At 45.5% G+C, this 19,715-nt stretch overlaps 1 protein-coding gene across 1 annotated transcript; it reads right to left on the bottom strand.

Annotated features, from left to right (window-relative positions):
- Window positions 1–17,614: 17,614 nt before the first annotated feature.
- LOC147709405 (uncharacterized) lies at window positions 17,615–19,266 on the bottom strand. The gene is made up of 2 exons (XM_086925476.1): window positions 18,840–19,266; window positions 17,615–18,564 (listed from the first exon to the last, which is right to left on the bottom strand). The coding sequence occupies exons 1-2, from the start codon at window positions 19,264–19,266 to the stop codon at window positions 17,615–17,617; spliced, it is 1,377 nt and encodes a 458-aa protein (XP_086781602.1).
- Between the last annotated feature and the right edge of the window lie 449 nt (window positions 19,267–19,715).

Raw genomic sequence — 19,715 nt, 5'->3', positions numbered from 1 at the left:
GACGAATGAGATAAGTTATCAAATTGATCATAAAAGATATTAAAATCTCATTCCCCGCAGTTGGTAGCAGAGAAAGATGGTTTTCTTCTTGAGGAAGACAACCTAGGTCAGGTTTAGTTTACCCCAAGGTCCCTAGTCATCGACGACCAGAAGAGGAATCCCTGCCGAAGAAGGTGCTGACGGTGCGTCGAGAGAAAAGCAGCAGAGTCGGTCGAGAGTGAGTATAAGGGTCATGCGTTGTAAGATTGCGGTGTTTTATGTTGTTCCTGTGTTGTAATGTCAAGCGGAGTTGAATGCCTGTAGTGTGATTGAGGGAAGGTTGTGAGCGCGCGCAACCGGATAAAATCTTATGTCCAGAGAGGGCTTAAGTGGTTCGGGTGTATCGAACACCCAGAGTAATTTGTCTACCATTTAAAGGGGGTCATGAGGTACCATTGATCGCCCGACAGACCGATGATAGGGGGAGCGTTTGAGTGAGTGTATGAGTAAACGCATGCTGGTCGTACGTTTACTGTGTGTAAGTAACCTATCAGTTGAGGCAAGCGTCTGACCGTAAGAGGAAGACATTTCGCCAGTTGAGGTGACAATTACAGTTAGACTGTGGCCGTACAGTCAGAGAAAAGTGATCGCTTGGACGGAAGTAGTCATTTTTCGGCGTATGAATGAAACGCATGTAAGACCGCGAGACGAGTTGAGAAAGGAGGGGAACTGCTGCAGAGGGGACAAGTGACGTCAGCGTAGAGCCGCGCTGAGATTGGTCGGTTAGCGTAGAACAGCGTTGGGATAGGCTGATTAGCGAGAGTCGCACAGGGATTGGTAGTTGTCACCGGGACGTAAACAAAGGAGAAAATTAATAAGGAAAATCGTAGATTATCAAAAATGAAGTGCTTTAAGAGTTTAAGGGCAATCTTTAAGAGAAATAGAAGAAACTTATATGCCGGAGAAGAAGCTCCACCAGAAGGCACACCAGCTTATCATATGGCAGTAAATGTAGGCTTACACTCGATACTATGGATCTCCGAGTGGAATAGGCTAACAGAAGGGAATAAGGAACTGACGTTTCCGAGATTCGGAACGTTTAAGCTAGAAGTGTTGAACCAACTGAAAGCAGTAATGCTTGCAGCGAGACCTCTACCGAGGCCAACACAGTTCGAAGCACTTAGTGCATGGTTTAGAGCAGCACACGAAAGAAATTTAAAGAGGCGCCAAGAAAGAGTGAGACGATCAGTAAAGGCAGTGCAGGATGCGAAATGGGATGAGGAAGCTAAGAAGTGGAGAGTGCAAAAGATAGAAGCAGACAAGCTGTTCACCATGATAGAAGCTACGGGAGAAAAGAAACCTCTAGAAGAAGATGAGGATAGCGAGACAGAGGAGGATCTGATAGAGAGACTACTAACCGATAGACCACCTCCATACAACAGCGAAATCGCAAGTCCCGTACTACAGCAAGGGGACGGAGCTAGATGGGGGGAATATAAATCGATCCCAGTAACAGAGTGGGATACCAAGAAGGATGAGGAAGTACTTCAATCTAGTTCCGAACAGAGAGTAGTAGGAAGATTTGTGGTCCAGAAGGTGCCAGAAACACAGCATGCAAGATCGTATCAAATGCCAGACGCTCTGCAAGTACCTGTTACCATAGGCCCGATAGTGTCAATCTACAACCCAGAGGGGGTCCAGCAGGAGGAACAGGCACGATGGGACAGGGAAAGGGCAGAGATGGAGAATAGGAGCAACGCGATAAATCCTCAGAGGCAGATACTAGCACCAGTGAGTCGGAGTACCCCATTAGATTCCGCAACGGGTCCCTGGATAGAACAAGGGGGTCAAAGAGGATCAATGGATTTGAGGGGACCGAAACCAAAATCCTATAATGAATTAAGGGAATATCTGAAAGAATGGGATACTGCTGAAGAGGCTCGGAATAAAAGTTTAGAAACAGGAGCAGAGTGGAGAGACCAGGATAACAAGATCCTCTCTCATTGTGGAGCTGGCGAAAGCAGCCCGGAGTGGGAGAGAGGGAGTCAAGGGAGCAGGAGAGATACTTGCCCTACTACTAGTGGCAATAGGCAAACGTGTAACGACAGGAGTACAGGGTGTGGGGAAGTGCCTCGCGTCACCTTTAGTGAGGGAGAACGAAGGACGCAGGAGTACCGAAACACTTTCAGATGCACACACCATACCCCGGATGAAAATGTGCAACATTGGAATCACGGGAACATGGAGAGTCGCGAAGGGTCTCGCCATGCGTCCGGTGATCAAGAACGAAGTCATGAGAATATAGGGAGTCGCGAAACGTCTCGCCATACATCCGGTGATCACGAACGAGATCGCGGGAGCATGGAGAGCCATGAAGGTCCTTATCGTTTGTTGAGCGACACTAGACAGCAAGTGAGTTACAGTGGTTTAGAACAGCACGGAGGATCCTATCTCGTATCTGGAGAAACCGAGCCGAAAAGACGGAATGTAGGGTTGGGGGATGGAGCATTGTTCCACCACACCCCAAGGGAAGATGGAAAAGCTTGGGATCTAGAGAGATGGGAACAAAGAGATGGAAGAAAAATTCCTCATAACTCACCTGTGCTTAGGCGTAGGGCGCATAGTGGAGGTGAGAGGGATGTAAGAGAACAACCTAGGACTGACGTACTGAGAGCTGAAATAAAAGCAAGACGCATAGATGTAATGAGTTTAAAATCAGACTTGGATGAGATAATTGATGGCACAGTGGCAATAGAGAGGTTAGAGCTGTACGCACCAGATGAGATACTGTTTTTATCTAAAGATGTTACTCAGAAAGCGAGAGCAGCTCATGAGAAGTTATCTGAATTGGCAGAAAAGTATATGATAGACATGTCACGAACTAAAGCCTTACAGGCCAACCATAGGCTGAATTGCACAGATCAGGATCTAGATGAACGTAGAACGATTGGGCTAAGAGTACACATAAGGGAACTAATCATGTGTATTAGAATATGGAGAGATCTGGATAGATGGGAGGAAAAATGGTCCAAGAGGGGATCTGTCAGACGGAGTACACTCGTGAAGTCCCAGGATACAGACCTAATGCGAATGGAAGCTTTTCCTTTGCGAGAAATCGCGAACGGAAACTACGTTCATGTACCCTGGAGTAGGGGGGATTTAGCGGCATTCTTTAATTCTTTCCCAAAGCTTAGAGAGAACCCCGTGGAGTGGTACAAGCAGGTAGAGAGATTCGTGAAGATCTCTAAGGTACTGTGGATCGATTTGAACACACTGTTCGATATCGTAGTACCCGGAGATTTGTGGACGGCATGCAAACTTAGTATTGAATAGCCCGCTTGTGAGCCTCCGAGAGATACCCAGACAGGCGGTCCATCAGACAGAGTCATGGAAAAATACGAGAGAGTAATAACATGGCTAAAAGAGAAAGTGCCGGTGCAAGACATAGACTGGGTTAAGATAGATCGAACAACTCAGGAGCCTAAAGAGACAGTTCACGAGTTCTATGAGAGGTTACTAAAAGCATTTAAACAGTACAGTGGGTTGGACGTAATGGATCCTAAAGACATAGGACAGTTTGTGTCGAAGTTTGTTCTCGGATTGAGACCAGACATAAGCCTGATGATTCAACAGCATTTAATTTGCTGGCAGAACAAACCTTTGGATGAGATTCTGAGGTATGCAAGATACTGTAGCGATGAGATAGATTCAAAGGCAAAGAAGCTCAAGGAAAAGCTGATGTTAGTACAGATGCAAGCAGCTGGAAAGGGTGGACAGCGACAACAGGGAATAGGAACACCAGCAAAGAAACAGAATAACCAGAGCAGAGATGAGGAAGAAAGACCGAGACCGAGAATAGATATCGCAACACTAAAAAGGACAACCAGGTGTCATCAGTGTAACGAGGTGGGACATTGGAGACGCGAGTGTCCTTATAATATTGAGACAGGGGAATTAGAACAGGAGGAAGAAGAGGTACAGAACAACGTGGTTAAGGGAGCAACAGTCCCGAAGGGAAAGTTTACCAAAGGGGGGACTCAGACTCCTCGAGCCCCGTTTCCTCAACCGCCTCGCATTGCAAATGGAGGGAAAACCTATAGACAAATGCCATTGTTCGTAGGAGGAGAAGAATGCTACTACGTTGATCCTCTTACAGGGCAACGAGTGAATAGGGAAGAGGACTGTACTCTAGGAGCAGCCCTGGAAGTGGATCAGAGAGGACCATACGTAGAAGCCGAAGTAGCTGGATGTCCTACGACCTTTTTGGTGGATACGGGGGCCACTAGATCCACGTTGAGATCAGCGGTAGTCCCAGGTCTGCCGATATCAGGAGAGATGATTCAGGTGGTAGGAGTCGCAAACAAGAGGATGACAAATCCTCTGACGGAACCAGTGTCAGTGAAGATAGGGAATTACAGTGACGAACATCAGTTTGTGATCTGTGATTCTAGCCCGGTGTGTTTACTAGGAAGGGATCTGTTGTGTAAACTGAATTGCACAATACATTGCACACCTGAAGGAGTAGAAGTGCAGACCAACGATGAAGATGCCGATTTTAAAGTTGTAAACTCGCAGGAATGCGTGGAACTATATCCTACCTTAACAGTGGAGGAACTTCCACAAGACTTGAGGGAGAAAGTGTCAGCTGAGGTGTGGGATTTTACTGGAGAAGAAATAGGATTGATCAAAGGGGTAGAACCAGTAAAGATCATGGTAAGACCCAATGCCGAGTACCCAAGAACACCACAATACAAGTTGACACCGGAGACGATTGCAGGAATAAAGCCTGTGATCGAATCCATGATTAAACAGGGAATACTGAAGGAGATCGTGGGTAGTCCATGTAACTCCCCGATTATGGGTTTACAGAAGCCTAGTGGAAAATACAGAATAGTGCAGGATCTTCGAAAGATTAATAATATTGTTGTCTCATGTTGTCCAGTGGTACCGAATCCATCAGTGATATTGTTTCAGATACCGTTCCAAGCTGAATGGTTTACAGTGATAGATTTGTGCCAGGCTTTCTTTTCGATTCCTTTAGATGAAGATAGCCAGTATCTTTTTGCTTTTAAGCTGGAAGATCGCGTTTTAACATGGTGTCGTATCCCTCAGGGGTATACAGAAAGCCCATCGATTTTTAACCAGCTACTGAAGAAAAATCTTGAAAGTCTAGTACTGCCCAAGAATTCGATTCTAGTCCAGTATATAGACGACCTCCTAGTTGCGTCAGAAACTGAGGAAGCTTGCAGAGTAGACACCATCACCTTGTTAAATCACTTGGCCGAGAACGGGCACAAGGTGTCTCCAAGTAAATTGCAATATTGTCTTACTGAAGTGCAATACTTGGGCCATAGGATTGTAAAGGGAAAGCGGGAGGTGTCTCCAGACAGAATAGAGGCGATTATGAAAATGAACGCGCCTAAAACACAGAGAGAAGTCAGGATGTTTCTAGGCATGGTCGGTTATTGTCGACAGTGGATAGCCAACTTCTCACTGAAGGCAAAACCGCTATTACAGCTGACGCACAAAGGAGTGAGTGATCCGGTACCATGGGACAAAGATTGTTTGATGGCGTTTTTGCAGCTGAGGGAGGACTTATGTCGCGCCCCGGCTTTAGGAATGCCTGATTACACAAAACCATTTTTGCTTTACTGCTGCGAAAGAGAGGGATGCGCTTTAGCAGTTTTGGCCCAGATTCATGGAGATGCGCGTAGGCCAGTTGCGTACTTTTCGGCTACATTAGATCCAGTAGCCGCAGCGTTGCCCGGATGTCTCAAATCCGTTGCTGCAACGGGTGTCAGCATTGAGCGTTCTGAAAGCGTGGTGATGGGACACCAGTTAGTGGTGTATGTACCGCATTCTGTGGAATTGTTAATGACCAGGACTAAGACTCAGCATCTGACGAATAGCAGGCTCACACGCTACGAGCAGGTCATACTGGCTGCCGAGAATGTGACCCTAAAGAGATGCTCCGTCTTGAATCCTGCAACTTTGATGCCACTTCCAAATGATGTGGATGATGAAATTTGTACAGATCATGATTGCCTTGATGTGACTGAACTATGCACCAAACCGAGACCCGATATCGTAGATGAGCCATTGACTGACCCTGATGAAATTTTCTTTGTTGATGGTTCATGCGTAAGAGACGATATTGGTCAGCTGAGAGCAGCTTATGCAGTTTGTACAATTACCAGAGTTGTAGAAGCCGCTTGCCTGGAAGGAGTACACTCCGCTCAGGTAGCTGAAATTATTGCTTTGACGCGTGCCTGTTTAGCAGGTAACAAAATTCGAGTCACCATATACACCGATAGCCAGTATGGTTTCGGGGTAGTTCATGATTACGGGCAGTTATGGTCTCAAAGAGGTTACATGACCTCCTCGGGTTCTCCCATTAGGAATGGAGAATTCGTGAGACTATTGTTAGAGGCATTGCAAGGCCCGACAGCCATTGCAGTTGTCAAATGTGCTGCGCATACGAAAAATGTAGATTTTGTGTCACAAGGTAACCGCTATGCGGATGAAGTAGCGCGTTACTGCGCAGAACAGGGATATTCTCACACTGATGTGAAGGTGGGGGGAATCCAAGAAAGAACTGAATTGACAATGTTGTTAGACACTGTAGATACGTGGGATGAGCTAAGGAGTGTTCAGGAGAATGCACCAGAAGATGAGAAAAAGAGTTGGGAAACGGCTGGTTGTACTAGAAGTGATATGAACTTTTGGATCTCTGCCGATGGGAGAGCAGTTTTACCAAATGAACTTGTTAGTCCAATGGCAAGGAAATTGCATGGATCAGCACACATAGGTAGAGATGCTATGGTGAGAGTATTCAGACAAACGTGGTTTAATCCTAAGTTTAGAGTAGCGGCAGAAGCAGTATGTCAGCGATGTGCGATCTGTCAGCAACTAAACGTAGGAAAGAGAACACCAGTCACACTGAGTCACATTGGGAGGTCTGGGGGGCCTTTCAATAGAATGCAGCTTGATTTCATAGAAATGCCTAAATGCAACAGACTCAGATACGTTTTAGTGATTGTCTGTATATTTTCTAGATGGGTTGAGGCTTACCCTACACGTAGGTGCAATACACTTACAGTAGCAAAACTGTTACTTAGAGAGTTGATACCGAGGTTTGGGGTGCCATCCTCTTTGGAATCGGACAGAGGAACTCATTTCAACAGCGAAATAGTGAAGATGCTATGCTCAGCTTTGAGTATCGATCAGAAGCTCCATTGCAGTTATCGACCAGAAGCTTCAGGGATTGTAGAGCAAATCAATAGCACAATTAAGTCCAGACTTGCCAAAGTTTGTTCATCAACATCCCTGAGTTGGCCAGACGCACTACCAGTGGTTCTTATGAGCATACGTAGCACACCAGATAGAAAAACAGGTCTCTCTCCACATGAAGTGCTAATGGGGAGAGCTATGAGATTGCCATCGGTTCCGACTGCAGCGTTATTGAACATCACAGACGACTTGATCTTGGACTACTGCAAGGGACTATCTGATGCCATTAATTCTGTGTCCCTCCAGGTCCAGGCTGCAGAGGTTCCATCAGCACAAGACTTGTGCCATGACCTGAGTCCGGGGGACTGGGTCTTGGTTAAAAAGCATGTCAGGAAGAACTGCTTAGACGTGCGTTGGCGAGGACCATTTCAAGTCATACTTGTTACGAACACTGCAGTGAAGTGTGGAGGCCTGCCAAATTGGATACATGCTTCACACACTCGAAGAGTGCCAACACCTCTAGAAGAAACAGCTCCTCTCTCGGATGAGAATCCAGCGGAAAGCGGAGAAGCCACAGAGGGGGAAAGCCAAGCTGTAGAGGTTAATGAAGAGGCTGAGACTGTGTCGGAACAGGTCGACGAAGGTCAGGATACCAGTGAGACCGAAGTCGCCTCAGGAGAAGAAAGTAATTGGGAGATCGAATCAGATACTGAACAAGCTGAGAGTGACCAAGAGACAAGTCCAAGAACGAGGAGCAGGAGGACAAGGAGTGACGAAGCTAGTTGGCCAGAGAGAAGAGGGAGGCCAAGCTTAAAAGCACAACAGGAGAAAACTCTTGTCCCGATCGCTGAAGATTCAGATCAAGAAGAGGAAACTACAGACTCAGGAACTGAGAGTCCAAGAAGATCGAGAAGGGTACGTGTGCCCTGCAGAAGGTACGCCACCCCAGAGTGGACTTATCTAGCAGATGTCTTGGGGACAGAAATCTGGGAGAGTGAAGGAAGTGAAAGTAATCGATCACGATCCATTTGTGGCAGTGGAGATATGGATGTTGACTCCTGGACTCGAGACTGAGGGATTACTGACTTTCACACTTCCCATACCCCCATACTTGAGTCGGATCAAAGATCTAGTGCTAAATCGATTACAGTTTCCGACTTTTGGTCATCAAATTCCGGAAGAAGAAGAAAAAGTCATTCGTTTTGAATTATTGGAACTTGTTGTGAATGCTGCAGGTACGAGAATAATTGTTGATGTATAAAGACTTTTGTATATAAGTTATAAAAAAGAAGATAACCTAGCGCCGAGTGGAAAGAAGAATAAAATTAGGGATTACATTTAGAGGACGGAGAAGGGTTAGGGTTGTCTGTTGTTAAAGATAAAGAAACATTGTTGCGAAAAAGAGACTTGGTTGATAAAGAGCACTTTACAAGCTGAGAAGAAAATAAAGCAAACCAAAGACTGGAAAAGAAAAGAAAACTTTTTCGCAAAAGAAGGAGTTGCGCTGTTTGACAACATGGAGAACGGCAACCCAAACCGAAAAGCTAAATGCATAATAGGTACACTTATAGCAGTAGTAATTTTTCTCATAATTACAGTAGTGACAATATCATACATAATAGGACATGAAACTGATAAAGAAATAGTAGATGTAAAGCCTGTAACGACTTTGAAACCTGCTCTTGATGGGAAGAAGGAGGAGAGCAATGTTATCCGTGAAAAAGCGTTACTGGCAGATGAAGCTCGTAGGTTACATGTAGACGAGTCACAGGGAAACTTTAGGTCAAATGCATATGCTAAACTATTGTACGAATATATCGATGCCATGGAGGCCAAAGATTGCTATGTATGTATGCAATTGCCGGCTTCTGTAGATGAGGGCATTCAATATCATCATCTCCCATTGACTTATGGGATAACATGTAGTTTACTGCTTAGTATATTTTATGGTAGAGAAGGATTTGAGTACTACTTTTCAAATTATGATTCGGTACTGCCTGAAGTTCCGAATTATAAACAAATGAATAAGTGGGACTATTACAAAAAGGAGGATAGACTAGCCAAATTCTTCCTTCCTTGGGATACATTAGATACATCATACGCACGCAGAAATAATCTGACTTGCAAAGTGTCAGAGATTGAGAAAAAGTTCATAGGACAAGTAGATGACCGATACAGAAGGCAGAAGATTCTAAAAATGTCAGGACAGTGGAAAACTGATTGGACCGAAGAAGAAAAGGCACATAAAAAGAAAGGGAGCAATGGTCCAATAGCTTTGGATAGAACGCAGAAAGGAAAGTTATGTTTAACTCGAAGCAAGACATATTATGAGAGTGTATTTGTAGGTGAAGTTAATTGCGAGCATGCTTTTCGATTAGAGTACTACACGAAAGATTTCATGAAGGAAATGCAAGTGATTCCTAATGTATATTTTGTATGCGGAAGAAATGCCTATGTAAAACTGCCTGACAATTGGTATGGTTCGTGTTACTTGGCAATTGTCTTCCCCAAAATATATCATGCAAAGGATTTAGCGATTATAGAAGGAAAGGCTTCGACAAGAACGAAAAGAGAAGTAGGAGATGCAGAAGTAGTAGGAGACGTATTTGGAGCGATGTTTCCTATGTTAGGTCTAATACTTAACGATGTTAAGATCAGGAGACTAGCTACAGTCGTAGATAGATTGTCTGCAAGTACTGCAAGGTCATTAATGCTAATAGAAGGTGAGATGCAATCGATTAGAGCAATGGTTCTTCAGAATCGGCTTGCTCTTGATGTGCTATTAGCAAAAGAAGGCGGAGTTTGCAAGGCTTTGAAGGTCCAGGAATGTTGTACTTATATTCCTGATAATTCAAAACCACTTGAGAAGGTCATAAGAAACATTACACAGATAAATCAAGAAATCGAAGATTTGACAAAAATAAATGTTTGGGAAAAAGTAGGTCATGGAGTAGGAAAGGTTGGGAGTTGGTTTGCCAACCTTGGTAAAAGCATTATATGGTATATATTAAAACCTGTATTAATAGTATTAATTTGTATAATCACATTGTTAGGATTTGTGAAACTATATAAATGGTATAGGACGAACCGGTTACAAAGGTCTATGAGAGAACAAGAAAGGAGATTAGCTGCTTTACAAGATCAACAGTATAAAAGTTTGAGAGCACTTGAAATGATGAAAAGAGGAAATGATGTAACTAGTTCTGTGTAAAGGTGCTATTCAAATTGCATTTAGTGATGACTCCTAAAAGTCATCAAAGGGGGGAACTGAGAGAGCGCAATTTGAATAAAACGTATATCCGAGTCATATTTAGAAGTATATCGTATAAACGTAGGAATGAAATGTATATCGAACGTGAAGTTGACGCTTATAGTATAAAGTTAACAGATGTGACCAAAGTAATATAGGAAACGTATTCTGTATTCACTTTAGAATGCATTAGATTTAGAAGGCCCGTATACGTAGTGGGCTAATGTAGAAATGTGTAGAAATGCTCACGAACAGAAGAACGTGCAAAGTAGAATTCATGTACGTGTGTAACTTTAAATGCAGAAACGGCGAGAAGTGTAACATGGAGAAATGTGCAGAGAGAGCATATATAACGATGTAACAAATGAGAATATAAAGTTAGATTCTACGTAATTTGTATTCTATGTAAAATGTATTCACACATAAGCAAAGGGATTTGCTAAATGCGATCATATATAAATGTGTGTTAAAGGTTATACTGTGTAGAAGAAGTTTGTAGGAATGTTAGAAGAGTTTTAGGTCATTTGTGATTATAACCTGACTGACCAAGGGTTCGCAGGGGTGTAGTCCGCTGTTGGTAATTTAGTGGGCTCACAGGAGTCGTGAATAGCCTTCACTTGAATGTGCGAGCCAAGGAGTCTAGTTCTTGTTAGATTTAAGGTGACAAATGTCGGACGAAGTTTATTGCCTAAACATGAGAGGAGACGATTGGAATTTGAGTCTTGTTTGGAAATGACCATTCACAGGACCAAGAAAGGTTACATACATAGTCATAAAGAGTAAAGCTCTGATAAGGTGGTAGATTTTGCTCCGAAAGTGTCAAAGGTAAAGTTGGATGAAGTCACCAACAAGAAGACGAAGATGGCGTCTAAGGAGAAAGGTCAACTTAACGGACGAAGCGAAGAGACGAAGCCATGGAAAGAGCCAGAAAATGACATCATGGGGGAAAGTCCGTGGTGGGCGTCGAAGGGGCGTTCCACCCACACTGTGGTTGTGTATTTTAGGGACAGCACCCCGGGGAGAAGATAGCAAGAGCTCAGCGAGAACAGCGAAGGCAAGTTAGAAAGAGCAGATGACTTGAGCAGATGCGCTAAGAAAGATCAGAGCGCAAGGGAGCAGTAGGCCGAGGACCCTTAGAGAGCGGATGGGTAGGCAGAGAGGGTACTGCTTCTTAAACTTAAGTTAACTTTAGAGGCTAAGAGAGTTTGAACTTCTTAGGGAGTCAAACTGCTGACACCTTTTTAGGGTACTAGAAACTTGCGAAGTAGGGATGTCACTTAGTATAGAGTAGGGACAGATTTAACTTGATTATTTTTCTCTTTCTATAGATGACGCAACGAGACCACATTGAGTTGATGCTATAATCTGAAGAGATTTGGAGTTGATATTAATTGTATTCTTTCGTATATTGATTGAATTTTATCCTGAGAGGATTGTATTTGCAACTTTTCTTAATTTTATATTAAAACTTTTAAACTTCATCAGTTGTAAGTGGTTCTTCAGAGTTGCGTCAGTTTATGGGGTTTATCTAACTTATGCAGGGGCTGTCTTTTACTCAATGACAGAAAACAAGCGATCCAAAATTGACGAATGAGATAAGTTATCAAATTGATCATAAAAGATATTAAAATCTCATTCCCCGCATGTGCATCTGCACTTTTTGTCTTTCCCTTTGCGTACACCCGCCAGTTTTGGAGGTAATCTAAGTGCAGTCCCACATTGGAAAAGGATTTACTCCTGCTCTTAAAGAGTGAATCTCAGACTAGTTCAAGGGTGGGAAATAAGTTGTGAAAAAGCTTGAGTATACGATTAAACTCATTCATTTGTACATATTCCCAAGTTTTCCAGGCCATCCGTGCCTGGAACTCTATTGCCGTGTGAAAGTGCCACTTGCACATGCAAAGGGATTCTTTACCGAGTTTGGAATTTAGCCTGATGTTGCACTCTTAAAGAGATGCACACATGCTTACCGTTACCTAGTGCAATATTGCATATGTGCATACATGGCAACAGACTGAACTTAAGCGGGAGGCTCCAGACTTTTAAGCCCCAAATGGATGTATTTAGGCCTAAAATCTCCTCCGCTTCAAAGTAAATCAATGAGAAAAATCCTCCGATATTTTTCCAAAATTTCCCTCAACAGTTTCAAACTGTTGGCATTCAGAGGCATGGAAATGGCTTTGCAAATAGGACCCCTGGACCTCCCAACTTCCTCATTTTCAACCCCCCACTTACGCATGCGCCCTTCCAACAGTGGCCCAAATATAGATAGAAAGCATGACACGCTCGTGGCAGTCCTCTGCCCACTCTGCATAGCCACACTGCACATCGCGCGCTGCACTTTAAGCCATGAATACACGGCGCACCTTCGAATATCCCTTTGAAATAATGTCGTCCTTCTAGCTTGACCTTTGCCTATTAAGCAGTTTAGGCGCAGTGGCCTTTTATTAGCAGAATGTATAATTCATCTCCCCGCCTGAGATGCCAGGCTCTAATTGAATGTCTCCTAGGTGCCGTCGCCCAAGTGACTCTGTGAGATATAAATATTTCATACGAATCAGAGCCTTGGGGAGCAAGAAAAGATCAGCCTCCCGGTAGGTGGGTGTAAAGGGCGGGCGAAAGCGGCGCAGCAGCAGGACCGAGCGCCAGGCCTGGCATTTAACTATATGGGCTCGACCTTTAAGAACAGAGGAAGCCATTTTGTCCCAAAACAAAAAGAGCTCAGTTTGTAGGAAAATCTCCCAAATGCCCTTGCACTACAATGCAACCATGTCTAAAAAACAAGTGAATGTGTCCGTGTGTAATGTAACTGATGCTCATGTCAAGCTCTCCAATACCTTCGGGTCGAGCTCGCACTGTATAAAACTGCAAATAAAAAAATAGAGAGAGAAAAATGATTTGTCTATAATCACACATTTTCAGACGAGTGCTGAGGCGGGGCGGGCCTCGAAGTCTGCAGCTCGTTTTTCAAATTACACAATATGTTGTACTAGACCTGATCATATTGGAATTTTATAGAAAATTTGCACATAAAAAGTTAGGAAAAATAAAGAGCTTGTAGTCGTCACCCTTTATAGCCACAACTCCCGGCCCATGAAGTATTTTACCAAAAGGACCCACCTAGGGCACAAGTCCTAAAAAAAGAAATGGTAGGACTAACCAGATTAGGCAGTATGCATGTGAAATCATGACATGTGCCATCACAGCGCATAATGTCACGACACGTGACATTGCACGTGATTATCAGGTAAATAATGAGTACATTTAAGCACATTATGAGATTTAACAAATGAGATTTGGAGTCGGGTTGTGCAAGAACAGTGGAGCAATCCTGATGCAAAATCTGGGCCTTAACTAATCTATCTATATCTATACTACTATTATAAAGCAAGAACTTTGAACCTTTGAGGCGGGTAAACTCGGGAACCACAGCGCCAATCCACACACCCGATACATCATTGTAATCGTCAGGGTGTGCAGATGGACATAGGCTATATAAACTATAAATATATGCGTTATTTAAAAAATGTACCTTAAAAAAATAGTAGTCCCTTCGAAGTAGCGCAGGCCGCGACCTGCGTGCTGACGCCAGGAGCGCAGGGAGGAGCGGCGTCCAGGAGCGTGAGAAGGAGCGGCGGACATGGCGCGGGGGAGGAGCGGTGACCAGCGGCAAGGAGCGGCGGAGCGGTGAACTGAAGAGCGTGGGGGAAGAGCGGCGGCTGAGGTAAGGCTCCGGGGGACCCACGGACAATGTCGGGGCAGGCGGGGGTCGGGGCAGGTGGGGGACGGGGCGGACGGGGGCCATGGCTGCTGGACAATGTCGGGGCGGGCGGAGTCCCGGGCTGCTGGACAATGTCGGGGCGGGCGGGAAAGCCTGATTGCTCCTGGACAAGGTCGGGACGGGCTGCTAGTACTAATATAATAAAGAGAGAGCCCAAACCTTTGAGGCGGGTAATCTCAGGAACCACAGAACCAATCACAACACCCAATACAGCGTTGGAAAGGGCAGTTGCAGCAGAAGGACATAGGCTATGCAGACGCCCACCATATACATTTAAAAGGTAAAAGAACCGTGCCAGTAAATTAGTCCCTTGGGGGCGTGTCTGCGTTGTGCTGTGGGCGTGTGCTGGGGGCGTGACAAACGCTGGGAGCGCGTGGTATGTTCCGCCCTTCATGCCATGTCTCATATTGTGTGCTGTGGGCGTGAGCTGGGGGCGTGGGCGTGTGCCAGGCGCGGGATTACGGAAAAAAAAAGCGAGCATTGTGCCCAACATTTCATAGTTTTTTCTTCCCAGGTTCTGTACATTCCAGTTCCGGGTGTGCTTGCCCCGCGCTCCCAGTGACGTGCACCTGCTTTACTGTATGGAGGTCAGGCATGGCGCTATTCTCAAGGGCCGGAAGGAGCACAAACAGGGGCCATTGTGCAGGAAATGTAATCTCGCCTAAACTTCCGGTGACGCCTGAAGCGCACACTGGAGATTTTCCACTTCTGTTGCGCACAGGCCTCGCGCCACGCACATCCGAACACAAGGCCCGCCTCCACGGAAATAGCAAGAAAGGGACTATCCCTCCCCCAGGAATATGTGATGATATTCCGCAAACCAACATCCCGCATACCAAACACTCTGCAATTTTTATAACGCCGGACTATTGCTCCGCAAAGACATCATTTCTAAAACTTTTACAACGCATATGACTTTATCACGCATGCCATTATAACGCAAATGCATGTGTGGTAAAGTCATATACATTGTAAAAGTATATTTTAAAACATCAAATATATGTTTGTATGTATGATATATATATATATATATATAGCCAAATTCCACTCTCCACGTCGCATTCATCCAATGCTCACCACAATTGAGAGAGACAGACTCTGTCGCATTTTAGCAGCCGCTGGTATTTTTTATTATAATTTCATTATTTTGTGCATTGCTGTGCCATAAAAACCAAACGCGTTTCGGCGTTCCCTGACGCCTTGTTCGCTGGTATTATGAGTGAAACAACCCCTCCTACTTTTCAAAGAACAAAAATTGATGTGATTGGCCATGGTCACATAATAAAAATGAACGACATACTACGATGCAGTGAAACGCTGTGCAGTGATGAAATTAACAGAAATCAGATTTCAATTGCTAAAATACTGTTCTGCCTACATTCTATTTACATCAACCTTATAATTTCATGTGCAACATTTGTTAAATGGATTAAATAGAGAGATAGTATATACATTTGGACAAATAATTTTAATTACTTTCAGTGTTCCCTCTATTGCACCACGTATCTATTAAGCATCCAACCAATTGTTATGTCATGTCAGTAGCAATACTCTTGTGTCCATGGATTGAACCCAAATGTGTCCAAAGTGCAAAACATATTATTAAAAACCTTATGTTTAGGATATCGAGGTTTTGTTGTATCTATTCCCAGCCGGGATTATAGAAACAAGATCTAGGGCCAGATGTAGGTAGGCGTTTACCGGGTGGTAACGGCCGAAAACCGGTAAAATCGTCCGTTACCGAGGAAATGAGATGTAGGAGGCCATTAATTACCGATTTTAGAAAATCCGAGTCGGAAACATACCGACTCGGTAAGAATGACCCGGTAAAATTACCGTGTCGGAATATACCGTATACATAAATACCGAGTTGGTATTCTCCGACTCGGTAAATCAGAAACGGTAAAAATTAGCCTTGGAGATGTAGGTAAGCACAAAAATACCGATTCTGCCGAAAAACGGTATTTTTTAGTCGGTATTTACCATGCATTGAAAGCAGGTGGTAACCAAGGGAGGGCTATAAAAAAAGTCCCAAAATGCACCTCAGGACCCATGATGGCTGCTTTTTACATCATAGCAAGACGGCAGAGACTACAGGCAGCAGGACAGAGAGAATGGCTAAGGGAGGAACAAGTGTACAGGCAGAGGATAACACTGTTCCAACTGACAGAGCCTGAAATACTGCAGAGGTACAGGCAACACCCAGACACCATCAAGCAATTGATCAGGGACCTACACCCTCTCCTGGACCACCCAACACCCAGGGCCCATGCCATCCCACCTCATGTCCAGGTGCTATGTAGCTTACACCTGCTGGCCTCAGGGAGCTACCAGAGTGTGATAGCTGTAGTGGGTGGCGTGTCCCAGGGCTGCCTGTCCCGCTTCTTCAGGAGGTTTCTTGACGCCATGATGCAGAGGATGGGGCATTATATTTCATTCCCTGTTACACCGGCAGAATTAGCCAAAACCAAGACTGACTTTTATCAACTGGCACACTTCCCTCACGTGATCGGCTGCATCGATGGCACCCACGTCCCACTCTGTCCACCTGCAGCCAATGAGCACATATACAGGAATCGCAAATCGACGCACTCCATCAACGTCCAGGTCATATGTAATGCAGGTAACCTCATCACTGACATCGTAGCCAAGTTCCCCGGAAGTACCCATGATTCATACATCTTTCAGAATAGTGGAATATACACACGCCTACTTGCCGGAGAATTTGGAAATGGATACCTGCTAGGTAAATCACATTGACACACCCTGACACTCACATTAGATCTACGTCTCATGTACTTGCAATTAATGTCTATCTTTCTCCCCCTAGGCGACAGTGCATATGCCCTGCGGTCCTTTGTGCTCACTCCCTACCTCAACCCATCCACCAGGAGTGAAAGGCGATACAACGTGGCTCACAGATCCACACGGAACGTAGTTGAGCGCACATTTGGACTCCTAAAGAGCAGGTTTCGCTGCCTCCACAAGAGTGGAGGTGCACGGCAGTACACCCCAATCATCTGCTGCAAAATAATAGCGACCTGTGCAATGTTGCATAATCTCGCCACCAAGCAAGGCACTGATGTGGAGCTCACATATCATGAGGACATTGATGACGACCCAGAGGTGGCAGAGCCCCAAGCTACAGTGGCAGCAGCAGCTACAGATGGGAGACTGAGACGGGCAGAGGTTACACAACAATATTTCTGAGTGAGTAAAGAGACACAGGCATGAATGTAACTTTGTGGAAGTAGTTTAATATTCACTATGCCACAGCATTGTTTGCTCACATTGGGCTCACTAATACAAACACTCCATGAGTGTGATGTCACGGTTAACACCACCGTGACTACAGCCTTGGGTGGAGTGCAAAGTCATTGTTTGTGGGCACGGGCCACAGGGCGGGGCTGCTGTGGCTGTGAATCAATGTCCTCACGCTGGCCTGTCACACTTCCCCCACGCCTGCCACTCCTCCGTAACTCATGCACAGGAGTGCTTGCACCACTCCTGCTGGTGGACCCCTCGCTTTCGGCAGCACAAGTGTCGCCTCCAGTGCCAGTCTGATGCGCGAGCACCAGCTCCATTGCAGAGGTCATCCTGGCCATGCCTTCACTTAAATTGTTGCAGCACTGCACTATGGCATCCTGCATCGTGACTGACCTGTTCAGGGCCTTGGTTTGCTGGTGCACATCCACACGGGCCTTGCGTCTCTCCAAATGGTCCCTGTCCAATTTGTCACACAGGACAGTCATGCACTGTGTTATATCTGATATTCCTGACGCCATGGATTGCATGCTCTCTGCCATTTCCCCTATGCCCTTGCCTACTGCTTCCAGTTTATTATTTGTTGTGCGTGCGTGCCTCTGCATTGCTTTTGCCTGCAGGCGCTGCACCTTCACCATGGTGGCCTCCAGTCCGCAGAAGACACCTTGGACTTGCCGCACATCCTCTACCTCCCGTGGCCGTCGCCCTCGGACACTGGCCCGCGTGACTCTGGGACTGGGCTGCTGCTCGGTGTTGCCTCTGTCCTGTGTGTCACCCTCCACCTCCTCCTCCTCCGATGATGTTTGCAGTATTCTGCGAGGGGGCACATCATGGCTCCTGACTCTTCCCAGCACTGGGGATGGTGATGTGGGGGTGGGTGATAGTTCTGCCGCTCCTGTGTCCTGACTACCGAATAGGAGAGGGGATTGTGGATTTTCTGCAGTTGCCTCCTCAGGTATCGGGGCTGCCTGCTCTTGGTCCTGCCCTCTGTGAGATGTGCTAGGTCCGGCTCCTTCCCTCCTCTTCTCTCTGACCTCAGCTGTGCTGCGCTTTGACTCTCCTGTGGACAGACATGGACATTGTGTCAGTAATGTTGTTCACCTGTGTCATGAGATAAAATACACTTCTATAGCACTTTAGCCTGTCTCTCATTTGCCTATGCTACTTGTCTGTTGCTCCCCTTGCTGCAATGCACGCTGACTGCTCTGAGGTATCTACACATGACTACATTCCACAGGATGCATTGCAGGACATTAGTTAAACCTGTTGTGGAGTCTGATTTGTCCTGTGAGGGGAATAGGTAAAAGGGTAAATGATAATGTTCTTGCATCTTACCTGGTTTCTTTGCTCCTCTTGCTGAGCTGTCTGCGTCTCCAATTCCGTGAATACATTCCTTCTCAAGGGTGGATGCGACCATCTCCTCGATGTGGGTGAGTCTGGGGGCTCTGTTTCTTCCTCCGCCTGTAGCAGCACTTTCCTTGCGGTGGGCAGCAAGCTTTTTTTTGGTGATTATGCGGATGTCATACCACCGTTTTTTTAGGTCTTCTAGGTCACGGTGGGTGACACCAATGGCATTTACCTTGCCTTGTATGTCCAACCAGGTGCTGCGTTTGATTGATTCAGCAACATGCAGAGTTTGCTTTCCAAAAATTTTGCCATAATGTCTGACAACCTCCGAAATCAGCACCTGCAGTTCCTCCTGGCTGAACTTCTGCTTCCTTTTGCCCTCTGCAGCATCTCTCTGTGCCTCCTGGCTCTCCATCTTGCTGTGTATTTTGTCTCAGGTAAGGCTGCTCCACACTCTGTCCTCCTGCTCTCCTGACTGCTTGTTTCTGCACCTGCATGGGCGTGGCCTGTCCCAGGTACTGGGGTGTGGTGGTTGGATCTGATTGGTTAGTTCCCCTGTGGCTTGGAATTTGGGTGCGGTTGAAGTACCTGATTGGTTCACAGGCACACATGTTTGTCAGTTTCAAATTCTTCGGCGGTTAGTTCCGACACGGTAAATACCGGGTCGGTTTTTACCTACTCAGTATTTTCCGGGTCGGGAGTTGCCATTCATTCCTATGGGCCGTGGCACCGGTGGATCGGTTTGGGTTTTTCCGTCTCGGATTTTACCGTGTAGGTATATTCTGAGACGGTAAATACCGTTTCCGATTACCGACAGGTTCCGAATCGGTATTTGTTACCGGCATTCTTACCTACATCTCATTT

Source organism: Lissotriton vulgaris, chromosome 6, assembly GCF_964263255.1.
Source record: "Lissotriton vulgaris chromosome 6, aLisVul1.2, whole genome shotgun sequence".
NCBI lineage: Eukaryota > Metazoa > Chordata > Amphibia > Caudata > Salamandridae > Lissotriton > Lissotriton vulgaris.
Note: the sequence above shows the minus strand (reverse complement) of the source record. Positions and strands in the feature narration are given on the sequence as shown.

Bases quoted from the DNA above. Each gene is read 5' to 3' on its own strand.
- LOC147709405 (XM_086925476.1), bottom strand. From the start codon at position 19,266: ATGGAGAGCCAGGAGGCACAGAGAGATGCTGCAGAGGGCAAAAGGAAG. The intron at 18,565-18,839 runs GTAAGATGCAAG...GTCTGTCCACAG, and splicing joins AAGAGGAGCAAAGAAACCAG to GAGAGTCAAAGCGCAGCACA.